At 35.9% G+C, this 23,751-nt stretch overlaps 1 protein-coding gene across 3 annotated transcripts in view; it reads right to left on the bottom strand.

Annotated features, from left to right (window-relative positions):
- The window catches only part of WDR76 (WD repeat domain 76), a 52,316-nt gene that overhangs the window by 3,104 nt on the left and 25,461 nt on the right, over positions 1-23,751 (bottom strand). For all 3 annotated transcript variants that reach the window (XM_038580254.1, XM_038580253.1, XM_038580252.1), the window contains 8 exons: positions 19,868-19,994; positions 18,373-18,474; positions 18,233-18,276; positions 17,224-17,377; positions 12,090-12,248; positions 6,297-6,514; positions 5,137-5,289; positions 3,405-3,458 (listed from right to left, as the gene is read on the bottom strand). In XM_038580254.1, coding sequence (XP_038436182.1) covers positions 3,405-3,458; positions 5,137-5,289; positions 6,297-6,514; positions 12,090-12,248; positions 17,224-17,377; positions 18,233-18,276; positions 18,373-18,474; positions 19,868-19,994 — 1,011 coding nt within the window. The remainder of the gene's footprint in view (positions 1-3,404; positions 3,459-5,136; positions 5,290-6,296; positions 6,515-12,089; positions 12,249-17,223; positions 17,378-18,232; positions 18,277-18,372; positions 18,475-19,867; positions 19,995-23,751) is intronic.

Here is a 23,751-nt window from a genome sequence, read left to right as displayed (position 1 = left end):
TGCTTTTTTTTTTTTTAAAGGTTTTATTTATTCATGAGAGACACAGAGAGAGAGGCAGAGATACAGGCATAGGGAGAAGCAGGCTCCATGCAGGGAGCCCAACATGGGACTCGATTCCGGGTATCCAGTGTCACGCCCTAGGCCAAAGGTGGCACTAAACTGCTGAGCCACCTGGGCTGCCCAAAAACAGTTGTTTTTTATGAGATCAACAAAACTGACAAACCCTCATCCAGTTAAGAAACAAGGAGGAAAAAAAGAAAAAAGAAAACGCAAGTAAAAAATCAGAAATGAAAAAGGAAGCATTATAATTTATGTCACAAAAATATAACGGATTATAAGAGAACAGTATAAACAATTATATGCCAACAGATTTGTTAACCCAGAAGAAATTGATAAATCCTCAGAAACATACAACTTACCAAAACTGAATCATGAGGAAATAGAAAATCTAAATAGTCGTATAACTAATTAGTAAGGGGATTAAAACAGCAGTCAAAAAACTCTCAAAAAAAGAAAAGCTCAGGATCAGATGGCTTCACTGGAGAATTCTACCCCAAATTTAAAGAATTAACCTAGGGACACCTGGGCGCCCAATCAGTTAAGCATCCAACTCTTGATTTCAGCTCAGGTCATAATCTCAGTGTTGTGAGACTGAGCCCCACATCACGCTCTACTTAGGGAGTAGTAAAATTTATTTAAGATTCTCTCTCTCGTTCTCCCTCTCCCTCTCCCCCCATTCTGTCTCTCTCCCCCTAAATAAATAAATAACACCAGTGCTCATCAAACTCTTCCAAACAACTGAGGAGAAGGGAACACTTGCAAACTTGAGACCAGCACTACTCTAATATAAAAATCAGACAAGGACTCTACAAGAAAATAAAATGTCAGACTAATATCCCTAATGGATACTGATGCAAAAATCCTCAACAAAATACTAACAAAATGAATTCAATAACAAATTTAAAGGATTAAACACCATTACCAAGTTATATCTATCCCTGGAATTCAAGGATGTTTCAACTTACAAAACTTAATTGATATAATATACCACATTAATAAAATGAAGGACAAAACCATATGATCATCTCATTTGATGCAGAAAAGTCATTTGATGAAATTAATACCCTTTCATGATAAAAACATTCAATGAACTAGAACAGAAGGAAACTATCTCAAAATAATAAAGGCCATATATGAAAAGCCCATAACTAACATCATACTCAATTGTTAAAGACAAAGCTTTTCCTCAAAGATCAGGGAAAAGGCAAGGATGCCCATTCTTACCATTTCTATCCAACATACTACTGGAAATCTGGAAGGACTGATCTAAATTCCAGGTGTTCATAAATGCACAGGTAGCCAGATCCTACATGTGAGGCACCACCATGACACCAACAAGAATTTGATAAGGAGGACATTCTGAACAGTCACATGAAAATCAACTGGACAAGAAAAAGAAATAACAGGACTATATAAAACTCAAAAATTCTGAGCACCAAAGGAAACAATTACTACAGCGAAAGGCAACCTACAAAATAATAGAAAATATTTGCAAATCATATATTCAATATATGGTTCATATAAGGAACTCCTACAACTCTACACAAAAATGACCCAATTCAAAAGTGGGCAAGACTCGAATAGAGAGTTCTACAAAGAAGATAGATAAATGGCCAAAAAGCATATGAAAAATGTTTGACGCCACTAATCATTAGAGAAATGCAAATCAAAACCACAATGCGATATTACCTCACACCTATTTAAATAATCACTAATTAGGGGCAGCCTGGGTGGCTCAGCGCTTTAGTGCCACCTTCAGCCCAGGGCCTGATCCCAGAGACCCGGGATCAAGTCCCACATCAGGCTCCCTGCATGGAGCCTGCTTCTCCCTCTGCCTGCGTCTCTGCCTCTCTCTCTCTGTCTCTCATGAATAAATAAAATCTTTTAAAAAATCACCAATTAAAGAGCAGAATGATGAACATAAAAAGAAATTAGAGGGGCACCTGGGTGGTTCGGTCGGTTAAGCACCCGACTCTTGATCTCAGCTCAGGTCTTGATCTCAGGGTTGTGAGTTCAAGCCCCACAATGGAAAAAAACAACACATTTAAGGGCAGCCCGGGTGGTTCAGCGGTTTACCTATGCCTTCGCCTTGGGGCCTGATCCTAGAGACCCGGGATCAGGTCCCGCATTGGGCTCCCTGCATGGAGCCTGCTTCTCCCTCTGCCCGTGTCTCTGCCTCTCTCTCTCTCTCTCTGTGTCTCTCATGAATAAATAAATAAAATCTTCCTTAAAAAAAAAAAAATTAGAAACCTGGTGTGCTACTGGTAGGAATGTAAAATGGTGCAGCCACTACAGAAAAACAATATGGAGGTTCCTCAAAAAATTTAAAAATTCCTCTGGGTATATATCCAAAGGAATTCGAAGCAGGATCTTGAAGAGATATTTACACACCCATGTTCACTGCAGCATTATTTACAATAGCAAAGAAGTAGAAACAACCCAAATGACCATCAACAGATGAATGGATAAAGAAAATGTGGTATTTACACACAATGGATTATTATGAAGTCTTAAAAATGGAGGAGAGCCTGTCACATGCTAAAACATAAGTGAACACTGAAGACACCATGTCAAACAAAATAAGCTAGTCACAGAATGCCAAATATTGTGATTCCACTCACTTCAAGTATCTGAAGTAGTTAAAATCACAGATATGTAAAGTAGAAAGATTGTTGCCAAGGTCTGGAAGGGAGAGAGAAGGAAGAATCAATGGTTAATGGACATAAAGTTTGAAAAAGGAAATGAAGATGGAAAAATTCATAAGAAGCAAACACACTTAAATGTATCCTCCATAACTATAAAATGGATTAAGAAACAATCAACATATATTGCACCCTCTGTTCCCAACTTCATAAATACTGATAAAGAGGGATGTCTAGGAAGAAAGCACTGACTAAAGTTGGTTGCAAAATATATACATTAAAAGTAGCAAATGCAAAAAGAAGGTAACCAGAGAAAGTAAATGGTAAGTTAGGGAAACCCTTTAAGTCCACAACAAATAGGTACAAACAAAAGAGCTTTAGATGGCCTCAATCTTCCTTAATAAAAGAACATGAGTAATTCAGGATGAAATAAAGTCCTTCACCTTAGCCAAAAATAACCACCCCAACTGCAAAGAACAGCCACGAGTAAAAAAGATTGAACGTCTTTAAAGATACAGGGAACATGGAAGCAAGAATCCTTCTTGACGGGATAGAAACTAGCAACCTGGGACACTTAAATAATGCAATACAAAAATTCAGACCTACTACATCTCTTTGACAATCAGATGTCTAATGCATGCACTCCAATATACAGCTAATAATCAATTCAGGGTCTACATTATTCAGCATATAGAAACCTACCTGATGGTAGTGAGCAGAGGAATCTCAGAGGATATACAGCTGCTGTCAAAGATTCTGCAAAACAAAGATCAAGAACAAGTTAATACTCTTTTTACTGCTTCTTAAAAATTTTCTGAAAGAGTATCAGTGTATTTAACATATTTTTCATTGGTTCATGACATTAAATATCAGTGCTATTTTAAAATATATAAGGTCAGGCTTTAATAAACTTCAGCTCATACATTTAACAAAAATTATAAGAAATACTGTAAAATTCAGTACTTTATAGTTTGGTGTAGAAATAACTTATTTAAACACTATTACCCCAAATTTAAAATGCACATTATAAAGTGATAATCTGGATTCTATATTCAGATTCACAGTAATATAGATCGTTTAAGAGAGATGTGATCTGAAAATGCACAAATAACCTAAGACATATTATGTACATATCATGTGCAATTTCCCCATGAAACTCATTAGTTGAGGGACTGAACAGTGTCATTTCCAAATGTTACCAAGACTATGACTAACCAGCAACCAAGGGGAGGAGTTCTTATTGGGTAGCTCAAAAAGTCCAGAAGCCTCCACCAGGTACCCTAGCAAAAAGAAACTAACCACATCACACCACCTCCTCCTTCTTGGCACCTATAACTTATTGCCTAATTATAGTAATAGAAAGCCAAGTCACTAACAGCTATTATAAACTCTGCAGTGCAAATGAATAAGCAGGGTTACAATAGGTAGCTTTTGAGACAAAGCAAACTGTATGGGTAGAAAGGGGACACTGGGCTGCCCCTGCCTGGTGACTAAATCTCTTAATGCACCCACCTGGTAATGCTCATAGATTTTACTAGAAACTAACTGGACACCTGTCACAAACTGAAGACCATGCTTTTCCCAATGGAAAATGACAAATGCTGGGATGCCTGGGTGGCTCAGCAGTTGAGTGTCTGCCTTCAGCTCAGGGTATGATCCCAGTCCAGGGATCAAGTCCCACATCAGGCTCCCTGTGAGGAGCCTGCTTCTCCCTCTGTGTCTTTGCCTCTCTTTATATGTCCCTCATGAATAAAAAAATAAAATCTTTAAAAAAATAAATAAAAAATAAATGACAAATGCTTACTATGCTAAGCAAAATCAGGGATTATAGAACAAAGTAATTTCCTTTGTGGTTACATAACATTCCCCATATTTTTTATTGTCATAATTTTCTTTTTTTGGTTCAATTGGTTTGTATTACATTTTTAAAGCCATTTTTAGGAAGTAGCTATAGAAAGGTACCAAAACTAAAACCATAAAACTATATCCAGCGGTTTGTACAGAAGCCCTATTATTGCTATCTTTTCTGCCTGCCCATGGCCTGGGGCTGTGTAATTTCTACTCAGCGCTTCACATATAGGATAGATCCCATTATCCCCAACCTAAGAGTTTGTCACTATTCTAAAATCATCTTTCTTCCAATATATCACAAGCCTGATTTTACTGAGACTTCTGGGATCATTCAGTGCTGAAAGGGAAGCCTAACATCTAAACCCTAAAGTAGCTACAGACCTTCCCTGCCAATCTCAAGGAAGTTTCCAGACCTAAAAACTGCTGAAAAACCATTAAATATAGGTTATTTATTTGTCCAGGGACAGAAATGGCTACAAAGCATAATACTAGCAATTTAATAGGGAGCAGTAGTAAACAAAGCTACTGGTTTACTGACACAATAGCTACAGATTGTTAACACATTTCTATCTCACCAATTTACCTCAGTTTACAATCAGCACATGTGGTCACTACTTTGTTACCAGTAAGAGGTGAAAAATAGGCAGAAGCTATGCTCTTTGTGTGTTCAGTCAAAGAAATCAAAGGCTGGCTTCCTCTGGGATTCAAGTGCCTTGTATCATAAATATGAGTATCCCTGTAAAAGGAGGAATAATTCAGTGTTGCCACAGTACATGTAGTAAGCAGCTCTTGAATAGTGCTGAACATAGATGCTCAAATACTCATTACATTGAAGAAGACTCTGACCTGTAATAATTTTACAAACACTATATAGTTAAAAAAATGAAATATCAGAAAAATCCCATACTACAGATTATATATGAAACCAGTGGGTAAAGAGAAACAAGATTCTAGTTGGTTTTCTCATCTGAGAAAAAAATAAACACAGGCCAAGTTCTAGGTCACATATACTTTTCTTTTTTTTACAAGTTTTCTTCTCAAATGACTAGAATTAAATGCATATGGGGGTGCCCTCATGGCTCAGTGGGTTAGGCGTCTGCCTTCGGTCCAGGTCCTGGGGTCCAGTCCCACATTGGGCTCCCTGCTCAGCAGAAGTCTGCTTTTCCCTCTCCCTCTGTCCCTCCTCCCTGCTTGTGCTCTCTTTCAAAATAAAATAAAATAAAATAAAATCTTAAAAAGAAAAAAGTAAATGCATATGATACCAAGGAAAACAAAAATGCTTTTCTTTTGATACTTTCACTACTTATTAAAGGTAAAAGCATCTTTTTTATTTTTTTCAAAAGAAACTCTCTTTTAAAAAAAAATCACACTCCATAAAACCTCAATTGGTATGGAAAGAAGTTATTTAGCTATATGGGTATCACAAAAGTTAAATGTCTTTGACATCCAAACTACAATAGTAGTCCTTCAGGGAACTTGTGTGGCTCAGTCTGTTAAATGTCCAACTCTTGGTTTCAGCTCAGGTCATGATCTCAGAGTCCTGGGATCAAGCCCCAGCATCAGGGTCTGTCTCAGCGGGCAGTCTGCTTGAGGATTCTCTCTCTCTCCCCCATCTCTCTGCCCCTCTAGGTACTTGCATTCTCTCTCTCTAAAATAAATAAATGAATCTTTAAAACTTAAATAAAAAAAACAGTATTCCTAATTTTGAAAGACTTAAATCACAAAACTTTATTAAGAACATACCTCAATCCTGCAGTGATAAAATACTGTCTATGCACTGGGTGGACATGAACAGTTCTTATTTTTCTCAAAGAAGAATTGATAAGTTTCTCATAAGAAGTTCCAGGTGTCCGTCTATCTACCAGTGATATATTTCCATTCCAGTGTCCTACTATTAAAGTGGAGGCATCTTCTCCCAAGAAGTCAAAAGAGGAAAAGCTACTTCTTTCATCTCTATATACCTAAGGATATAAATAACAACCAACGCATAAATTCTTTGGTAAAAAGTTATAAAGCACTTTACCTAATAATATCATTTATCCTCCCATCATCATGCAGAAAGCACAGAGCAAAATGATCATCCATTTTATAGAGATGGAAACTAAGACACTGATCAGCTACGAGAGTACTCAAAACAATCAAATGGCTGATCCACTCATGTCAGGGTTACATGCCAAATCTCTTAAACCCAATCAACCTCAGTTGCAGATCTATTCTGTGTCACTTAATAAGAAATGAACTAAATCTGAATACTACCCAACTGAAATACCTTAAAATACCAAGTAATTTTGCCAACCAAATCCAAAAAAACATGGCCATATGGCCATATCATTTACTCATGGTGGAAGTATAAATAAATAAATAACAAATAACAGTCATTATTTCTGACTAGTCAGAGTACACCTATTAAAATATTTAATGCCTGTACCCTCTAACCCAATAATTTATCTAAGATATATATAAAGATGCCTACTGAAAGACTGCCTGTAATAGGAACACCTGGGTGCCTCAGTGGTTGAGCATCTGCCTTCGGCTCGGGTCTTTGATCCCGGGGTCCTGGGATCAGTCCCGCATTGGGCTCTCCACAGTGAGCCTGCTTCTCCCTCTGCATATGTCTCTGTCTCTCTGTGTCTCTCATGAATAAATAAAATATTTTTTAAAAATAGCAATACAAAGCAACCTAAATGTTCACCAAAAGAGGCCTGTTTAAATAAATGATGGTACATCTCAACTTTGAAATGCCATGCACTGCTAAAAAGAATGAGGTAAATTTATACTACAATCTGTCCATACTACTAAGGGGAAAAAAGCAAGTTGCAAAAAAGTATGTATATGTATGAATCCATTATTGCAAAGGAAAAAAATCTACATCTGTATGCTTATAAGTGTATGTGTACTTTTTGGAAGTATACTTAGCCACAATTCTTAACACTGAATCACTAATTGCTGATTTTTACTTTTAATAAAAAGCTGCACATACTATTACAAACTGAGATTAACAAATTAATATACCAAAGGCATCACAACCCATGTACATCCAAAAAAGCTCCAAATGAAACCAGAAGTATTCAGTCAGTATATTACAATGGTTAAGTGCAGAAGCTTAATTGCAGTGGAGTCAGACCAAAGTGAAAAATCTAGCACTGCCATTTATGTCCCTGAGCAAGCCAACAAACCTCTTTACCTCAGTTTTCTCAAATGTTAAGTGGGGATAACATTATTTCATAGTGTGTGATAAGGCTTACCAATATATATAAAGCACTCTTAGATAATACCTAACACAAGGTAATTCTTCAATCAGTAGTATCAGGGGCACATTACTTACACATGCAACATTATGGATGACTCTTAGTAATATTATGCTAGGTGAAATAAGCAAGACATAAAAAACTCCATGCCACATGATTCCATTTATTTGACATTCTGGAGCAGATAAAATTATAGGAACAGTAATCATATCAGTGGTTGTCAGGCACTGTGGGAAGGGGAGGGGACTGACTACAAAGGGTCACAAGGTGATTTTTTTCAGGTGACAGTAATTTACTATATCTTGATTGTGGTGGCAGTTGCATAGGTGTAGACAATTTGTTAAAACTCATAGAACCATACGCTTAAAAGAATAAATTTTACTGTATATAATTTATACTTCAATAAATCTAACTTTAAATATAAAAGTGGAGAAATCTTACAACTCAATACTAAAAAGATAACCCAATTAAAAATTAGGCAAAAAATCCAACATTTAGAGAAATCAACAGTTCTCTAAACAAATACAAATGACCAATAAGTAGATGAAAAGACACTAAACATCATTAATCATTAGGGAAATGAGGATCCAAACCATAATGACATAAGACTTCATACTCACTAGGATGGCTATAGTCACCAACAAGAAGTACTGGCAAGGGTGTGGAAAAATTGGAATATTCATATATTGTGAATGAGTATGTAAAATGGTGAAGCCACTTCGGAAAACAGTTTGGTAGTTCCTCAAACTACTAAACACAGAGTTACCATATGATCAAACAACTCCACTGCTAGGTATATATATACCCAAAAGAAATGAAAGTGTATGTTCAAACAAAACTTGTACATCAATGTCCATAATGATATTATTTTCAATAGTAAAAAATGGAAACAACCCAAATGTTCATCAACTAATGAACGGATGAGTAAAATGTGATATGTCTGTATAGTGAAATATTATTCATCCATAAAAAGGAATGAAGTAATGACATATTCTGCAACATGGATGAATCTTGAAAACATTGTTATGTAAAAGAATGAAGTCACAAAAGACTACAAATTATGTGATTCCATTTATATGAAATGTCCAGAACAGGTACATACTGCCTGGAAGGCTCAGTTGGTTGAGATGCTAACTCTTGATTTTGGCTCAGATCATGATCTAGGGTTCCTGGGATCGAGCCCTGCATCAAGCTCTGCACTCAGCACAGTGTCTGTTTCAGGATTCTCTCTCTTCCTTTGCCTCTGCCACCTCCCTCTACTCACTTGCACACTCCCTCTTGAATAAATAAATCTTAAAAAAAAGACAAATATACACCTAACATCACCCTCAATGGTGAAAATTGAGTTTTTCCTTTAAGATCGGGAACAATGCAAAGATGTGCACTCTCACCAGTTTTATTCAACATAGTACTGGAAGTCCTCATCCAAGAATCAGATAAAAAAAATTATAAAAGGCATCCAAATAGGTAAGGAAAATGTAAAACTGTCTCTGCATATGACATGATACTATACATAGAAAACCCTAAAGACTCTAACAAAAAGCTATTAGATATAAAAAATGAATTCAGGAAAGTTGTAGGATACAAAATTAATGTTATACTTTATAATAACAAAGTAGCAGAATAAGAAATTAAGAAAACAATTCCGTTTACAATTGCACCAAAAAGGGGTGCCTGGAAGTGCAGTTGGTTAAGTATCTGACTCTTGGTTTCAGCTCAAGTTGTGATCTCAGGTTCATAAGATCGAGCCCTACACATCAGGCTCCATGCTCAGTGCAGAGCCTGCTTGAGACTTTCTCTCCCTCTCCCTCTGTCCTTGACCGAACTCTCTCTCTCTCTCAAATAATATTTTTAAAAATCTACCAAAAAGAATAGGAATAAATGTAACCAACAACATAAAAGACCTGTATTCTGAAAGCTATAAAACAATGATTAAAAAAATTGAAGATAACACAAATGGAAAGATACACCATACTCACAGATTGAAAAAAACGATACTGTTAAAATATCCATACTACTCAAAGCAATCTATAGATTCAATGCAATTCCTATCAACAAATATATCAATAGCATTTTTCACAGAGCTAGTACTAGTAATCCTAATATTTATATGGAACCATAAGAGAACCCGAATAGGCAAAGCAATCTTGAGAAAGAACAAATATGGAGGGGGAAGTCTGGGTGACTCAGCAGTTGAGCGCCTCCCTGCTGCCCAGGGGCGTGATCCTGGAAGTCCCACATTGGGCTCCCTGCATGGAGCCTGCTTCTCCCTCTGCCTGTGTCTCTGCGTCTCTCTCTCTGTGTTTCTCATGAGTAAATAAATAAAATCTTAAAAAAAAAAAAAACCTAATTAATCAATTAAAAATGAATTCAAGACCTAAATGTGAGATCTGAAACCATACAACTCCAAAAAAGAAAACCTAGGCAGTAATCTCTGACACCAGACTTACCAGCGTTTTTCTAGATATGTCTCCTAAGGTAAGGGAAGAAGAGCAAAAATCAACTATTACAACTACATTAAAATAGAAAAGTTTTGTAAGCAAAGGAAACCATCAAAAAAATGAAAAGAAAACCTAGGGCAGCCCTGGTGGCCCAGCGGTTTAGCGCCGCCTTCAGCTCAGGGTGTGACCCTGGAGACCTGGGATAGGAGTCCGTCGGGCTCCCTGCATGGAGCCTGCTCTCCCTTTGCCTGTGTCTCTGCCTCTCTCTCTCTGTGCCTCTCATGAACAAATAAATAAAATCATTAAAAAAAAGAAAAAAAGAAAGAAAGAAAACCTACTAAATGGGACAAGATATTTGCAAATGATATATTTGATAAGGGTAATATCCCTTATATATATAAAATGAATATATAAAGAACTTATACAACTGAACACCAAAAAAAATCCCCAAGTAATCCAATTAAAAAAATGAGCAGAGAACATGAACATTTTTCCAAAGACATGGAGATAGCCAACAGATATATGAAAAGATGCTCAATATCACTAATTATCAGGAAAATGCAAATCAAAATTACGATGAGATCTCACCTTACACCTGTTAGAATAACTACTATCAAAAAAGACAAGAAATAACTAATATTGGCAAAGATGTGGAGAAATAGGAACCCTTGTGCACTGCTGGGCTTGTGGGAATGTAAATTAGTATAGCCACCTTAGAAAACAGTATAGAGGTTCCTCAAAAAACTAAAGTCAGAAAAACCATACAATGCAGTAATTCCACTAATATTTACCAAAAGAAAATGAAAACACTAAATTAAAAAGATATATGTACCCTTAAGTTCACTGCAGTATTACTTACAACAGTGAAGATATGCAAGCAACCTAAATATCCATTGATAGATGAATGGATAAAGAAGGTGTGTGTGTGTGTGTGTGTGTGTGTGTGTGTGTTTATGCAATGGGATATTAGTCACAAAAAAAGAATAAGATCGTGCCTTTTGTGACAATATACATGGACCTAAAGGACATTTTGTTAAGTGAGGTTAAGTCAGAGAAAGACAAATAGCTTATGATTTCACTTAGATGGAATCTAAAAAACAAATAAATAAAAAAAGCAGAAACAGACTCTTAAATACAGAGAACGAACTGGTGGTTGCCAGAGGGATTCGCAGGAATGGGGGGAAACGGGCAAAATGAATGTAGGGGAATGGCAGATACGGGCTTCCAGTATTAGAATGAATATGGGAATAAAAAAGGATAAAACAAATAGCATAGAGAATATAGTCCATGGTATTATAATAGCATTGCATGGTGATAGATGGTAGCTATACTTATGGTGAACACAACATAATGTATAGAGTTGCTGAATCACTATCTAGTACACCTGAAACTAATGTAACATTGTGTATCAACTATACTTCAGTAAAATATAGTAATACAAAATAAAGCTTTCTGCATAAATTAAAAAGTAATGAGAGCAAACATTTAATGTGTCTGGCTGCATTCATTCTAACCACTTTATCTGCCTTAAGTCATTTAATCCTGTGATAAGGTTATCACGAGGTAGGTACTATTACTATCCCATTTTAAAACTACCTTATCATGAGATAGGTACCATTACTATCCCATTTTACAGCTAAGGAAATTGAGGGACAAAGAGGTTAAATAACTTCCAAGGTCACACAAGTAGTTACAGAAGGCCTGTGATTCAAACTTAAGCAGTGTAGTTCTAAAGTTCCTATTTTATACCACTTCACTCATTCTGACTGGTATAATAATCATTCATATAGCATTTCAAAGAATCCAGAATATCATCTCAATCAATATGTAAACATATTAATATTTACCTCTTCAAAAATAGCCCTTGAAAAATCCCCACAGCGTAATGTGCCATCATAGCTCAGTGACAATATGTGAGCCGGATTGGCAGGTGAGAAGTAAAGACAGCTAACTGGCTGACTGTGGGGCTGAAAAACATAAACTCCATCTTCTTTTGACTGGTGAGTCTGTAAGAGAGTCGGGGGTGGGGAGAGAAACAAAAACTAGTGAAAAGTAGAACACTTTCTGTGATTAAACTATTTATGTCTGTATTACATTCAATCTTTTCTTAGTCTCATTCAGAAAATCAGAACTAAAAACTTTATATTATCATCAAATTATTTTTTCTGATTTTCAATTCAATAATATTGTCACATTTAACAGTTTCCAGCTTTTCACAACTAGCAAACTAGTTTTTTCATAGTGCAGAAGGAAAAAAATTACTATTATGAAATCCTCAGGAAATGAGAAATCTACTCTTTATTTGATATACAGCATAATTCCCCTACTACTAAAAACAGTATCAACACCATTAACACTTTGTTTCCTCAGCATGAGTCTATAAATCAGTCTAAGCACAATTTTCATAAGGTATTTGGTCCTGACACAAAGTGATAATTTAAAAAAAAAAAACAAAGTGATAATTTAAAAAAGATTTTATCCCTGGGGCTCCTGAGTGACTCAGTTGGTTAAGCGATTCTTGATTTCAGCTCACGTCTTGATCTCAGTGTCATGAGTTCAAGCTCCATATTGGGCTCCACGCTGGGCATGAAGACTACTTAACAAAAAAATGTATCCCCTAAATACACCATGAAAGTGCATGTATTTCAATTCCACATTAATATTGTACTACTTCTAGGGATTATCCACAACTGGATTACCAATTCCAAAATCATCACTTCTCAGATCTGGATAAGCTATATTCCTATGCCATATGTCATATTATGAACCCGAGTAACTATCATCTCCAAATCTGGCTTTTGGTTTTTCTTTTTCTTTTTTTTAATTTTATTTATTTATTCATGGGGGGGGGGGGCGGGCATGCTCCTTGCTGAACCACCCAGGTGTCCCTCCAAATCTGGCTTAATCTGCTCTGAAATACTCAAGCATTTTTGTTTTCTTCTTTTTTATTTTAAATTTAAACAAAAGAGTTTTTTAAAGGGAAAAGAAGGGAAAAAATTAAAATCATATACATTCCTCCTCCTACCCAGAGTTAACCACTGTTAATATCTTCACATACTTGTGTATAGAATTTATTTTTTAGTAAAACTAAACTCTCCGTTGTTACAAAAAAAAATTAAATACAGAAATGCAGAAAGACAATTATTAAAAATCACCCCAAATGCAAATTTAAATCCTAAAATTATCAAGATACTAAGGTATTATTATAGATATCTTTATATGTACTTTTACAGATAGAATGACACAGAAGAAATTTAGAAAAAAAAAAGACCACACTATATATGCCATTTTTAATAGTATTAAATTTAACTACACTTCGGGACACCTGGGCGGTTCAGTGGTTGGGCCTCTGCCTTCAGCTCAAGGCATGATCCTGAGGTCCTGGGATCAAGTCCCACAACAGGCTCCCCGCAGGGAGCCTGCTTCTCCCTCTGCCTGTGTCTCTGCCTCTCTCTATATCTCTCTCATGAATGAATGAATGAATAAAACTTAAATAAAAAACTACACTTCAATGGGATGCCTAGGTGGCTCAATCAGTTAAACGTCTGCCTTCAGTTCAGGTCACGATCCCAGAGTCCTGGGATCAAGCCCCATGTCAGGCTCCCTGCTTCTCCCTCTCCTCCCCTGCTCATGCTGTCTCACTACCTCTGTCTCTCTCAAATACATTTTTTTTTTATTTTAACTATGAGGGGGATCCCTGGGTGGCTCAGCAGTTTGGCACCTGCCTTTGGCTCAGGGCATGATCCTGGAGTCCCAGGATTGAGTTCCACGTTGGGCTTCCTGCATGGAGCCTGCTTCTCCTCTATCTGTCTCTGCCTCTCTTTCTCTCTGTGTCTTTTTTTTTTTTTAATTTTTATTTATTTATGATAGTCACAGAGAGAGAGAGAGAGAGAGAGGCAGAGACACAGGCAGAGGGAGAAGCAGGCTCCATGCACCGGGAGCCCGACGTGGGATTCGATCCCGGGTCTCCAGGATCACGCCCTGGGCCAAAGGCAGGTGCTAAACCGCTGCGCCACCCAGGGATCCCTCTCTGTGTCTTTCATGAATAAATAAATAAAATCTTTAAAAAAAAATTTTAACTATGAGGTAATTTTTGAAGTTCAAGTACAGCTGACCCTTGTACAACATGGAGATTAAGGGCACCAACTCACCATGCAGTTGAAAATCCATGTGTAACTTCTGACTACCCAAAAACTTAACTACTAATATCCTGTTGACCAAAATCCTTAATAATAACATAAACAATTAGCACATTTTTGTACATTATCCATACTATATACTGTACTTTTACAATAGAGTAACAGAGTAAGCTAGAGAAAATAAATATTAATAAAATCATAAGGAAAACAAGATACACTTTACAGTACTGCATTGTGTTTTTAATACCATAAGTTTACAAGATAATCATCAGTCAGTACCTGTCAAAATTGTCTTATGATACAAAACACTAGAGATATTACATATATTACTACTACTAAACATCAAAAATGAAAACATAATGTGAAAAAGAAATTCATATTTACTGACAGGTATAACAACTCATGTATTGATAATAAAGTGGCACCAATACTGCTTTATGATAGCCTAGTGTAATCAATACAATAGCTTCATAGTAGCCTAGCCTATACACTAATGAATGAATCCCTATAAAATTTTTATAGGGTACCATATTAGTCATATCCACAATGCAGTACTGAAACACTATTACATTTTTTTAAAAACCACTTACTTGTGATGATAGACTGATATAAAGTTTCTTCAATTATAAGAGAGAAAGTATACTGTAGGACAATGTAATTCTTTGAAAGCAAAATTATAAAACAGTAAGAAAGCTAAAGCATTATTAATTTTATATTTAATATTACTCACCTTATGCCTATGTAAGGATAGGCTATCTACTTCCATACAATTCTTGCATATCCTGTCCTACACAATGACTACTTAGGCAATGAGGATAATGACACAAATGTCTCATATATTTCTTGCTATATAGTTACTAAATTTTCACATGTAGGCAGACACATATACCAGATATAAATTTATTAACTGTACAGCAGGATGATTATTTACTAAGTGGAATGTTTCATTCCAAAGGTCTTTGTCCTCACTGGCTGAGGATAATAAGGGCTGGGGCTTGCTGTCTCAGGAGTGACAGCAGCAGAGGAGATGGAGAAGGCAGAAGGGGAGGCAGAAGAAAAAGGCACAGTAAGTGTAACTTTATGGAGTACATCATAATTTCTGTCTTTTTGTTTTTTCATTTCTCTAAAAATGTTTCTATCCATATAATACCAATCCTTCTTCCACCATTTGCTTTAGTTGCAGTGCCCATACCTAGAAAGGTACACGTCATAAAAGAAATCAAAAGCAGTCTTAAATAATCAGAATGTTTCTGCCAGATTGTCTAATGTCAATTTTTCTAACACTGCTTCATCATCTGGCATCATCAGAAGCATTCCTCTCCATCAAGCACTCTTAATTCCTCTGGTGGGGAGTCTCTTAGCTCTTGAATTCCTCTAAGATATCCTGAAACCCTTCATCCCCACCATTTTTTTTTTGCTATAATCACAATCTCTTTCATGATTTCCTTGTCTCTGTCATAAATCCTGTGAAGCCATGTACAACACCTGGACAGTTTTCTCCAGCAGGAATTTATTCTCCCAGGCCTGATTGCTTTCATGGCTTTTTCTAGAACAACAATGGCATCTTCAATGGTGTTATCTTTCCAGACTTGCATGATGTTTTCTCTACTGAGGTTCTCTTCCATCTCATTGACAACCTTTTCTATAGCATATCATGTGCAATAAGCCTTAAAAGTCCTTAATGACCACCTGATCTGAAGGCTGAAGTAGGGACACCATGTTTGGAGGCAACACTTTCAGGCCTTCAGTGTTGAACTCATGGGGTTCTGGATAGCCAGGGGCATTGTTTTGTTTTATTTTTTTTTTAATTTATTTATGATAGGCACACAGAGAGAGAGAGAGAGAGAGGCAGAGACACAGGCAGAGGGAGAAGCAGGCTCCATGCACCGGGAGCCCGACGTGGGATTCGATCCCGGATCTCCAGGATCGCGCCCTGGGCCAAAGGCAGGCGCTAAACCACTGTGCCACCCAGGGATCCCGGCTTTTCTCAATTTTGTAAACACCAAAAGCAATCCATGCAGAATTATATCTACAGTGAATAGAATTCAGCATCCATTTGTGACTCATAAAAAAAAAAAATGAATGGGATCATCCTAAGCAGACCCCTGAGAAGATATTTTCCAGCTTGGAAACTTTATTTTAAACATAATTAGAGGGACACCTGGATGGCTCAGTCAGTTAAGTGTCTGCCTTCGGTCAGGTCATGATCCCAGAGTCCTGGGATGGAGCCCCATGTCAGGTTCCCAGCTCAGTTGGGAATCTGCTTCTCCCTCTCCCTCTGCCTTCTCCACTTGTGCACACACGCACTCTAATTAATTAAATTAACTAATTAATTAATTCTTTTTAAAGATTAACATAGTTAGAAAACCGAGAACTTCATGTGATCTTTTCATATATATGTTTAAAAGTTTAACAGTTTCCTGGCAATTAACTTATGCTCAGATGACTAAAAATATTCAAATTAAAAATGTTAAAGTTCTAGAAAGCCAACTAAAATTTCTCGATTTCTAAAATTTGAAAGCACAAAGTACAAAACTATAAATCTCAAGTAACATCTAAAAACACATGGCTCTAAGCTCTTCTCCTGTATATTGTTTCAGTCAAACTTTATTATCTTCAGGGGTACCTGGATGGCTTGGTCAGTTAAGCATCTGCCTTCAGCTCAGGTCATGATTCTAGGGTCCTAGGACAGAGCTCCACATGGGGCTCCCTGCTAAGCAGGGAGCCTGCTTTTCCCTCTCCCTCTTTTGCCTCCCCTGCTTGTGTTCTCGCTCTCTCTCAAATTACTAAATAAAACCTTTAAGAAAAAAAAACTATTATCTTCAAAAAATTAATAACTTACCAAATCCCAAAGTCCAACTTGCCCAGATTTGGCCCCAGCTGCTACCAAAGTTCTAATTTCTGATGGGTGGAGAGCCACAGAGAATACTGAGCCTTTGGTAACTTTACGAACAGTATCTTCATTAATGACCATGCCATTTAAATTAGCTTTATAGCTGAGAAAAAAGTTAAATTTCAGAAGTAAAACCAATCAGTAATCAAAATAACTAAAAAGATGATTCAAAAAAGAGATAGTACATAGTCAACCTCCTAGTAACCAAAGAAATTAAACAATGGGATACTATTTTTTTACTCATAAAAGGTAGCAGGTTGCATTTAAACATATACATTCATTAACAGTGCTAGTGGCACAGTAAATTTATATAAGATTTTCAGAAAAAAAAAAGATTTTAGAAAACAATTCAACAATGTATACTAAAAGCCACAAAATGTCCGCCATATTTGACTCATTAATATCACTTCAGGAATCTATCCTAAAGAATTAACCCAGTATCACACGTATACACTTATACATAAACACACATATAACTAAATACACAACTAACCACACTAAATTGACAATTCCAACTACCAACAGAGTAACAAAAGTTTAAATAAATATCACCTATTAAATGAGATTGTATGCAATATTCAATAAATTTAAAGACTAATAACATATTAATATTTTTTACTATATTACAGAAAAAGCATAATGCAAATTTATATATACATTAGAACACAATAAACTAAAAATGTACATGGATTCATTCATTTACTAAATAATGAGTGAATATATAGTATGCACCAGGCACTGGTTTTGGTTACTGAGACAAAATCTCTGCATTTATGAAGCTTATATCATAATGGTATTGCATACCTGAAAGGACACATATAAAAACAACAGTTGTTACGGTGGAAATATGACAGATAATTTCTTCAACTAATTTTCAAAACTTCCAGGGATGGTATATAGTCTTTACAATTTAAAGACTGAAGAAAACATAAAACAAAGGCAAGGGATTTTAACTCACCTTTTAATATTAGGTAAGTCCTTCTCAGTATTTTTACCACTTGTCTAAAACAATGAAAAAGACCAAATACTAAATTAATATATGTACTGAAACTTCCTTAACAGATAATTCTAAAAGCTGTAAGCCCTCCCAAGTGATACCTTGCTCACTTCTGCCCAAGTCTGTAGAAATCTTTTAAATAGCTCACTGTCAGCATCTTGATTTTCAGGAGTCATTTCTAAAGGCCCAGGAGGTAACATAGGCTGATATAAAAAATAAGAAAATAAAGAATAAAATGAGAAATAAAACAGATTGATTGTTTCTCTGCCCTAGAATGTAAATTTTTCACTACTTTACTTTCACTACCAACAATATAGGTGACACATCATTAGCACTCCAAAACAGTTGCTCAATTGCCAGATATATCCTGTACACTAATGACACATATTACCCCATTTAATCATCACAATCATTCAGTGAATGAGATACTACATTTTAAAGAGATTGTAATGAAACTTAGAGAAGTTACCTTGTCCAAAGTTATACTGTCAAGAACAGGAACTGCTGGGAATTGATTCAGATCAGTTCAATTTCATTACTCAGAGTAAAATTATTCTATGCTAGTGTTTTTTAAATCACACATTGTCAGCCATGGATCATAAAATCTTTTCAGGGACCCCTGGGTGGCTCAGTGGTTGAGCTCTGCCTTCAGCTCAGGGCATGATCCCTGGGCCCCAGGATCGAGTCTCACATCAGGCTCCCCTTAGGGAGCCTGCTTCTCCTTCTGCCTATGTCTCTGCCTTTCTCTCTGTGTTTCTCATGAATAAATAAATTTAAAAAATAAATAAAATCTTTTCAATATATCACAACCAGCAATGTTTTAATGAATAAGAATAGAAAATACAAAAAGTACATCACATGCAATAAGTGTAAGTATCATTTCACAAGTATTGATCTTCAGCTATGTGGCATTAATGAGCTCAATGTAAATATATTTATCATGGGTAGAGGCTTCAAAAAAACTGAAAAGCTACTCTTCCTAAGCACTTTAATTTGCAATTAGCTCCCAAAGCACCAGTCTAATTAATGCTATACTCCAATTTATAATTAAGCACTTAGATATGATATTAAAAACAGTGGGTGCTCTTGAATAAGAAGTATAATTATCATCTTATTTAGACAATAAACTTGGTAAATAAAACTCTTTCTATTCACTGATAGTACGAAGTTATACTACAGCAAGAGGCTATCACCATTATCACATACTATGCATTATTAATTACATTAATACTACCATTTATTGATTACTCACTCACCCCTTAACACAGTATAAGGAACTTTATAGATACTATTTCAATTAACTCCCACAACACCTCTTTGAGGTTTCTATAATGCTGCCACTTTAAATATGGGGAAACTGGGGCTCAGAAAGGTTAAGTAATTTGTCCATAATTCCACAGCAGGTAAGCCTGCAGAAAAACAGAATCCAAACTAATCTTTACACTTTGAAATCCTACTCAGTAATCTAGAAACAGTCAAGTATTATATTAACAAAGTACAAATTAAGCATAATTTAGTGACCTTTTAATCTAGTTTCAAACATTTCAAATTTTTCAGTAGTATATTGAGTAATATACTGTTTTTACCCTTTCTTACATTTTCATCTTCTATTAATGTCGGCTGGGTTGGAGTTGCTGGTAAAGACACTCCTGAAGGATCTACTTTTAGTAGTCTCATTGACCTTCTACATCCAGTCTCATTTTCTCTCTTCTTAGGCTTTTTCCTAAAGGAATGGGAAAAAATTCGTTATACGAGTTATATGAATTTATTAAGGAGAGAACTTCTAGGAATGTACCTCACAGATATACTCACATTACAAGGATGTATATACATAACCACATTGATCTTAGTTGAACATTTATGATATTTCCATGCTTTTAAATAAAATCATAAATGTTCCATCATGGTGAGGTAAGAGGTGTTAAAATAAATTATGGCATACATCTCTAACAGAATAATATATAACCATTAAAAGAATGAAATAGATCTCTGCATGCTGATATGACATGAACTCTAAGATAGAAGAAGCAAAAACAAGGTCCAGCACATGTTGAATATGCTTCCATTTGTTTTTTTAGAAAAGGGTTATGTACACACATACATTTGTACATGCTAAGATTACCTATGGAAGAATATACATGAATCTATTAACAGTGGTTTCTTCTAGAGAGAAGGCCTGGAGAACTAAGATCTAAAATAAAAAAGATATTTAAATGTTTCACTGCATTTCTTTCCATACAGTTTACTTTTTAAAATCATATACATGCCCTACCTACTTTTTAATGTACTACTTTTTCATTTTAAAAAAGTAGTTCAAAACTTTCAATTTCCAGTTCCACATATAAGGAACTTGAAATTCACCACTCTTTCTTTTCAAGTTAAAAGGTAAATAGATTAAAAAATCAGTAACTCTTCTCGGATCCTTAAGAGAGGCAAGAACACAGTATGAACTGCTAGCCTCAACACTGGAGAAATAGACAAATATAGAGTCATGGCTTACTGAAATGGAAAGTGAAGAACAAAAACCACAATAGGAACAAATGCCAAGGTAGGAAAACTATAACTGACCAGTTACTGGAGACTCAGTCAGCATGGACAAGTTAAACACTCCATAGTGGTCCACATAAAAACGTGCAGCAACTTTGTTCACAACTGTCAAAACTGGGAAGCAGCCAAGATGTCTTCCACTTACTGAATAGATAAACTATAGCATATCCAAACAATGGGATATTGTTTAGCACTAAAAAGAAACAAGCTATCAAGCCATGAAAGACAAGGAGAAACCTTAAATGCATATTACTAAGAGAAAGAAATATAAAAAGGCTACATACTGTATGATCTGAAATACAGGACATTCTATTAAAGGCAAAACTATAAATACAGACAATAAAAAGATAAGTGCCCGGTTGAAGGTGGTAAGGTGATGAACAGAGAGAACACAGAAAATTTTTAGGGTGGTAAAAATGACGGATATATGTCATTATACATTTGTACAAAGCCGCACAATGTACAAGAGTGAACTCTAAGGCAAACTATGGACTTTAGGGGATTATGATGTATCAGAGTAGATTCATCCTTATTAATAAATGTACCACTGTGCTGAATGATGTTGATAACGGGGAAGGTTATGCATATGTAGGAGTAGAGGAATATACAGGAAACCTCTGTACCCTCCTATCAGTTTTGTTATAAAAAAGAAACTACTCTAAAAAAAATAAAAAGAAAAAAAAGGAATCTTAAAAAAAAAAAAACCCTCAAGTGGGACTCACCCCACTATTTTGTGAGATTTACATCTGGAAACTCAACTAGGTCTTCAGTAAGTATCAGAGAAAAATCCCCTCATGCTTCCCACAGTAGGAGGGGGAAAAGGACCATTTTGAAATACACCAGAGCACTTTGTTCTTCTTAACAAGGTGTGCTCTCTGGAGAACTACTTAACCAGAGCCTGCCCTGCCAAGGTATTATCAGAACTTAACCTGAGAAAAAGGAAATACCCAACTCCAGCCCACACTTAATCATCCTCTCCCACCTATTGTGGGGAGGAAAGAAACTAAAACACTCGTGAAGTTCACTATCCAAAGACAAAGCCTCCTTTAAAAGAGTGAGACCTAATCACAGGACTATAGAACAGCTTTCTCTCCCCTTTGACACATTACTAAAGGCCTATTTACAACAGTTCCTTTTTCCTGGTACATCATGTCCAGTTATCAAGAAAAAAATTACAAGGCACAATGAAAGACAACACAATTTAAAGAGACACAGCAAACTTCAGAACCAGACATGGCAGGAATATTGGAATTATCAGAACAGAAATTTAAACTTTTTCTAAAATTTTTCATTTATTTGAAAGAATGAGAGAGAGCATAAGTAGGGGGAGGGGCAGAGGGAGAGGTAGAGAGACAAGGAGACTCCTCGCTGAGTGCAGAGCCCAATGTGGGGCTTGATGCCAGGATCCTGAGATCGTGACCTGCGCAGAAGTTAAATCCTTAACCAACTAAGTCACCTAGGCACCCTCATCAGAACAGGAATTGAAAACAATTATAATCAATATGCAAAAAAAATTAATATGCTAAGGGCTCTAATGGATAAATTAAACACAATCTAAGAACAGATAGTCAACATAAGAAGAGAGATGGAAATCCAAAGAAAGAACCAAAAAGAAATGCTAGAAATCAAAAACACTAAGAGAAATGAAGAATGCCTTTGATGAGATTAGTAGATAAGACACTGCTAAGGAAAGAATACCTGAGTTTAAGGATATCTCCATAGGAACCTTAAAACTGAAAACCAACGAGAAAAAAGACTGAAAAAAAAAAAACCCTGAGTATCCAAGAGTTGTGGGATAACTACAAAAGGTGTAACATACACATAATGGGAATGCCAGAAGGATAAGTAAAAGGGAAAAACACAAGATATATTTGAAAAATAGTAACCAAGAATACCTCCAAATAAATGTCAGATACCAAAGCACAGATGCAAAGAGCTCAGAGTACATCAAGCAAAAAAACTACACCTAGGCCATTCATTTCCAAACTACAGAAAATCAAAGAGAAAGGAAAAATCCTGAAAGACACCAGAAGGAAAAAAAGCACCTTAGTAGGCAAACAAGATAAGAACTACATCCATCCTTTCGTAAACTATGCAATCCAGAGTGGAGTTGAGAGAGGCACCTGGCAAGCTCAGTCGGTGAAGCATGCAACTCTTGATCCTGCAGTCATCAATTTGAGCCCCACACTGGGCATAGAGGTTACTTAAAAAATAAATATATAAATAAATAAACAGAATTTGTTGCCAGTATATGTGCCTTACAAGAAATGTTTAAAGTACTTTAAAGAGAAGAATAACAGGGGATCCCTGGGTGGCTCGGCAGTTTAGCACCTGCCTTGAGCCCAGGGTGTGATCCTGGAGTCCCAGGATCAAGTCCACATCGGGCTCCCTGCATGGAGCCTGCTTCTCCCTCTGCCTGTGTCTCTGCCTCTCCCTCTCTCTGTGTCTCTCATGAATAAATAAATAAGTAAAATCTTTTTAAAATAAGAGAGAGAGGAATAACATAGATCAGAAACTCAGATCCACAAAAAGAAAGGAAGAGCATCAAAGAAGGAATAAATAAAGGAAAAAAAATTATTTTTCTCATTCTTAACAACAGCTAGCTCAAAATAATATCAACAACGTATCTGGTTACGTACACTTATGTATATATCTTATGCATACCTGTATATATTCACCTACATATATATATATACACACTTATGTTTGTTTATACATGTGAAATGAATGACAACAATGATACAAGGGACAAGAAAGGAGAATTAGGTTTATTTTGTTATTAAAAGGTACTCACTATACCCCACTTACACTGTGAAGTTGTTTATTATTAGGTGAAAGTGGACTTGCGTTAGCTATATATATATATATATACACTATACTATATATATATATATAGTATATATATATATAGTAAACTCTAGGGCATTCACATA

This window comes from Canis lupus, chromosome 30, assembly GCF_011100685.1.
Source record: "Canis lupus familiaris isolate Mischka breed German Shepherd chromosome 30, alternate assembly UU_Cfam_GSD_1.0, whole genome shotgun sequence".
Lineage (NCBI taxonomy): Eukaryota > Metazoa > Chordata > Mammalia > Carnivora > Canidae > Canis > Canis lupus.
This window is presented reverse-complemented; position numbering and strand designations above follow the sequence as displayed.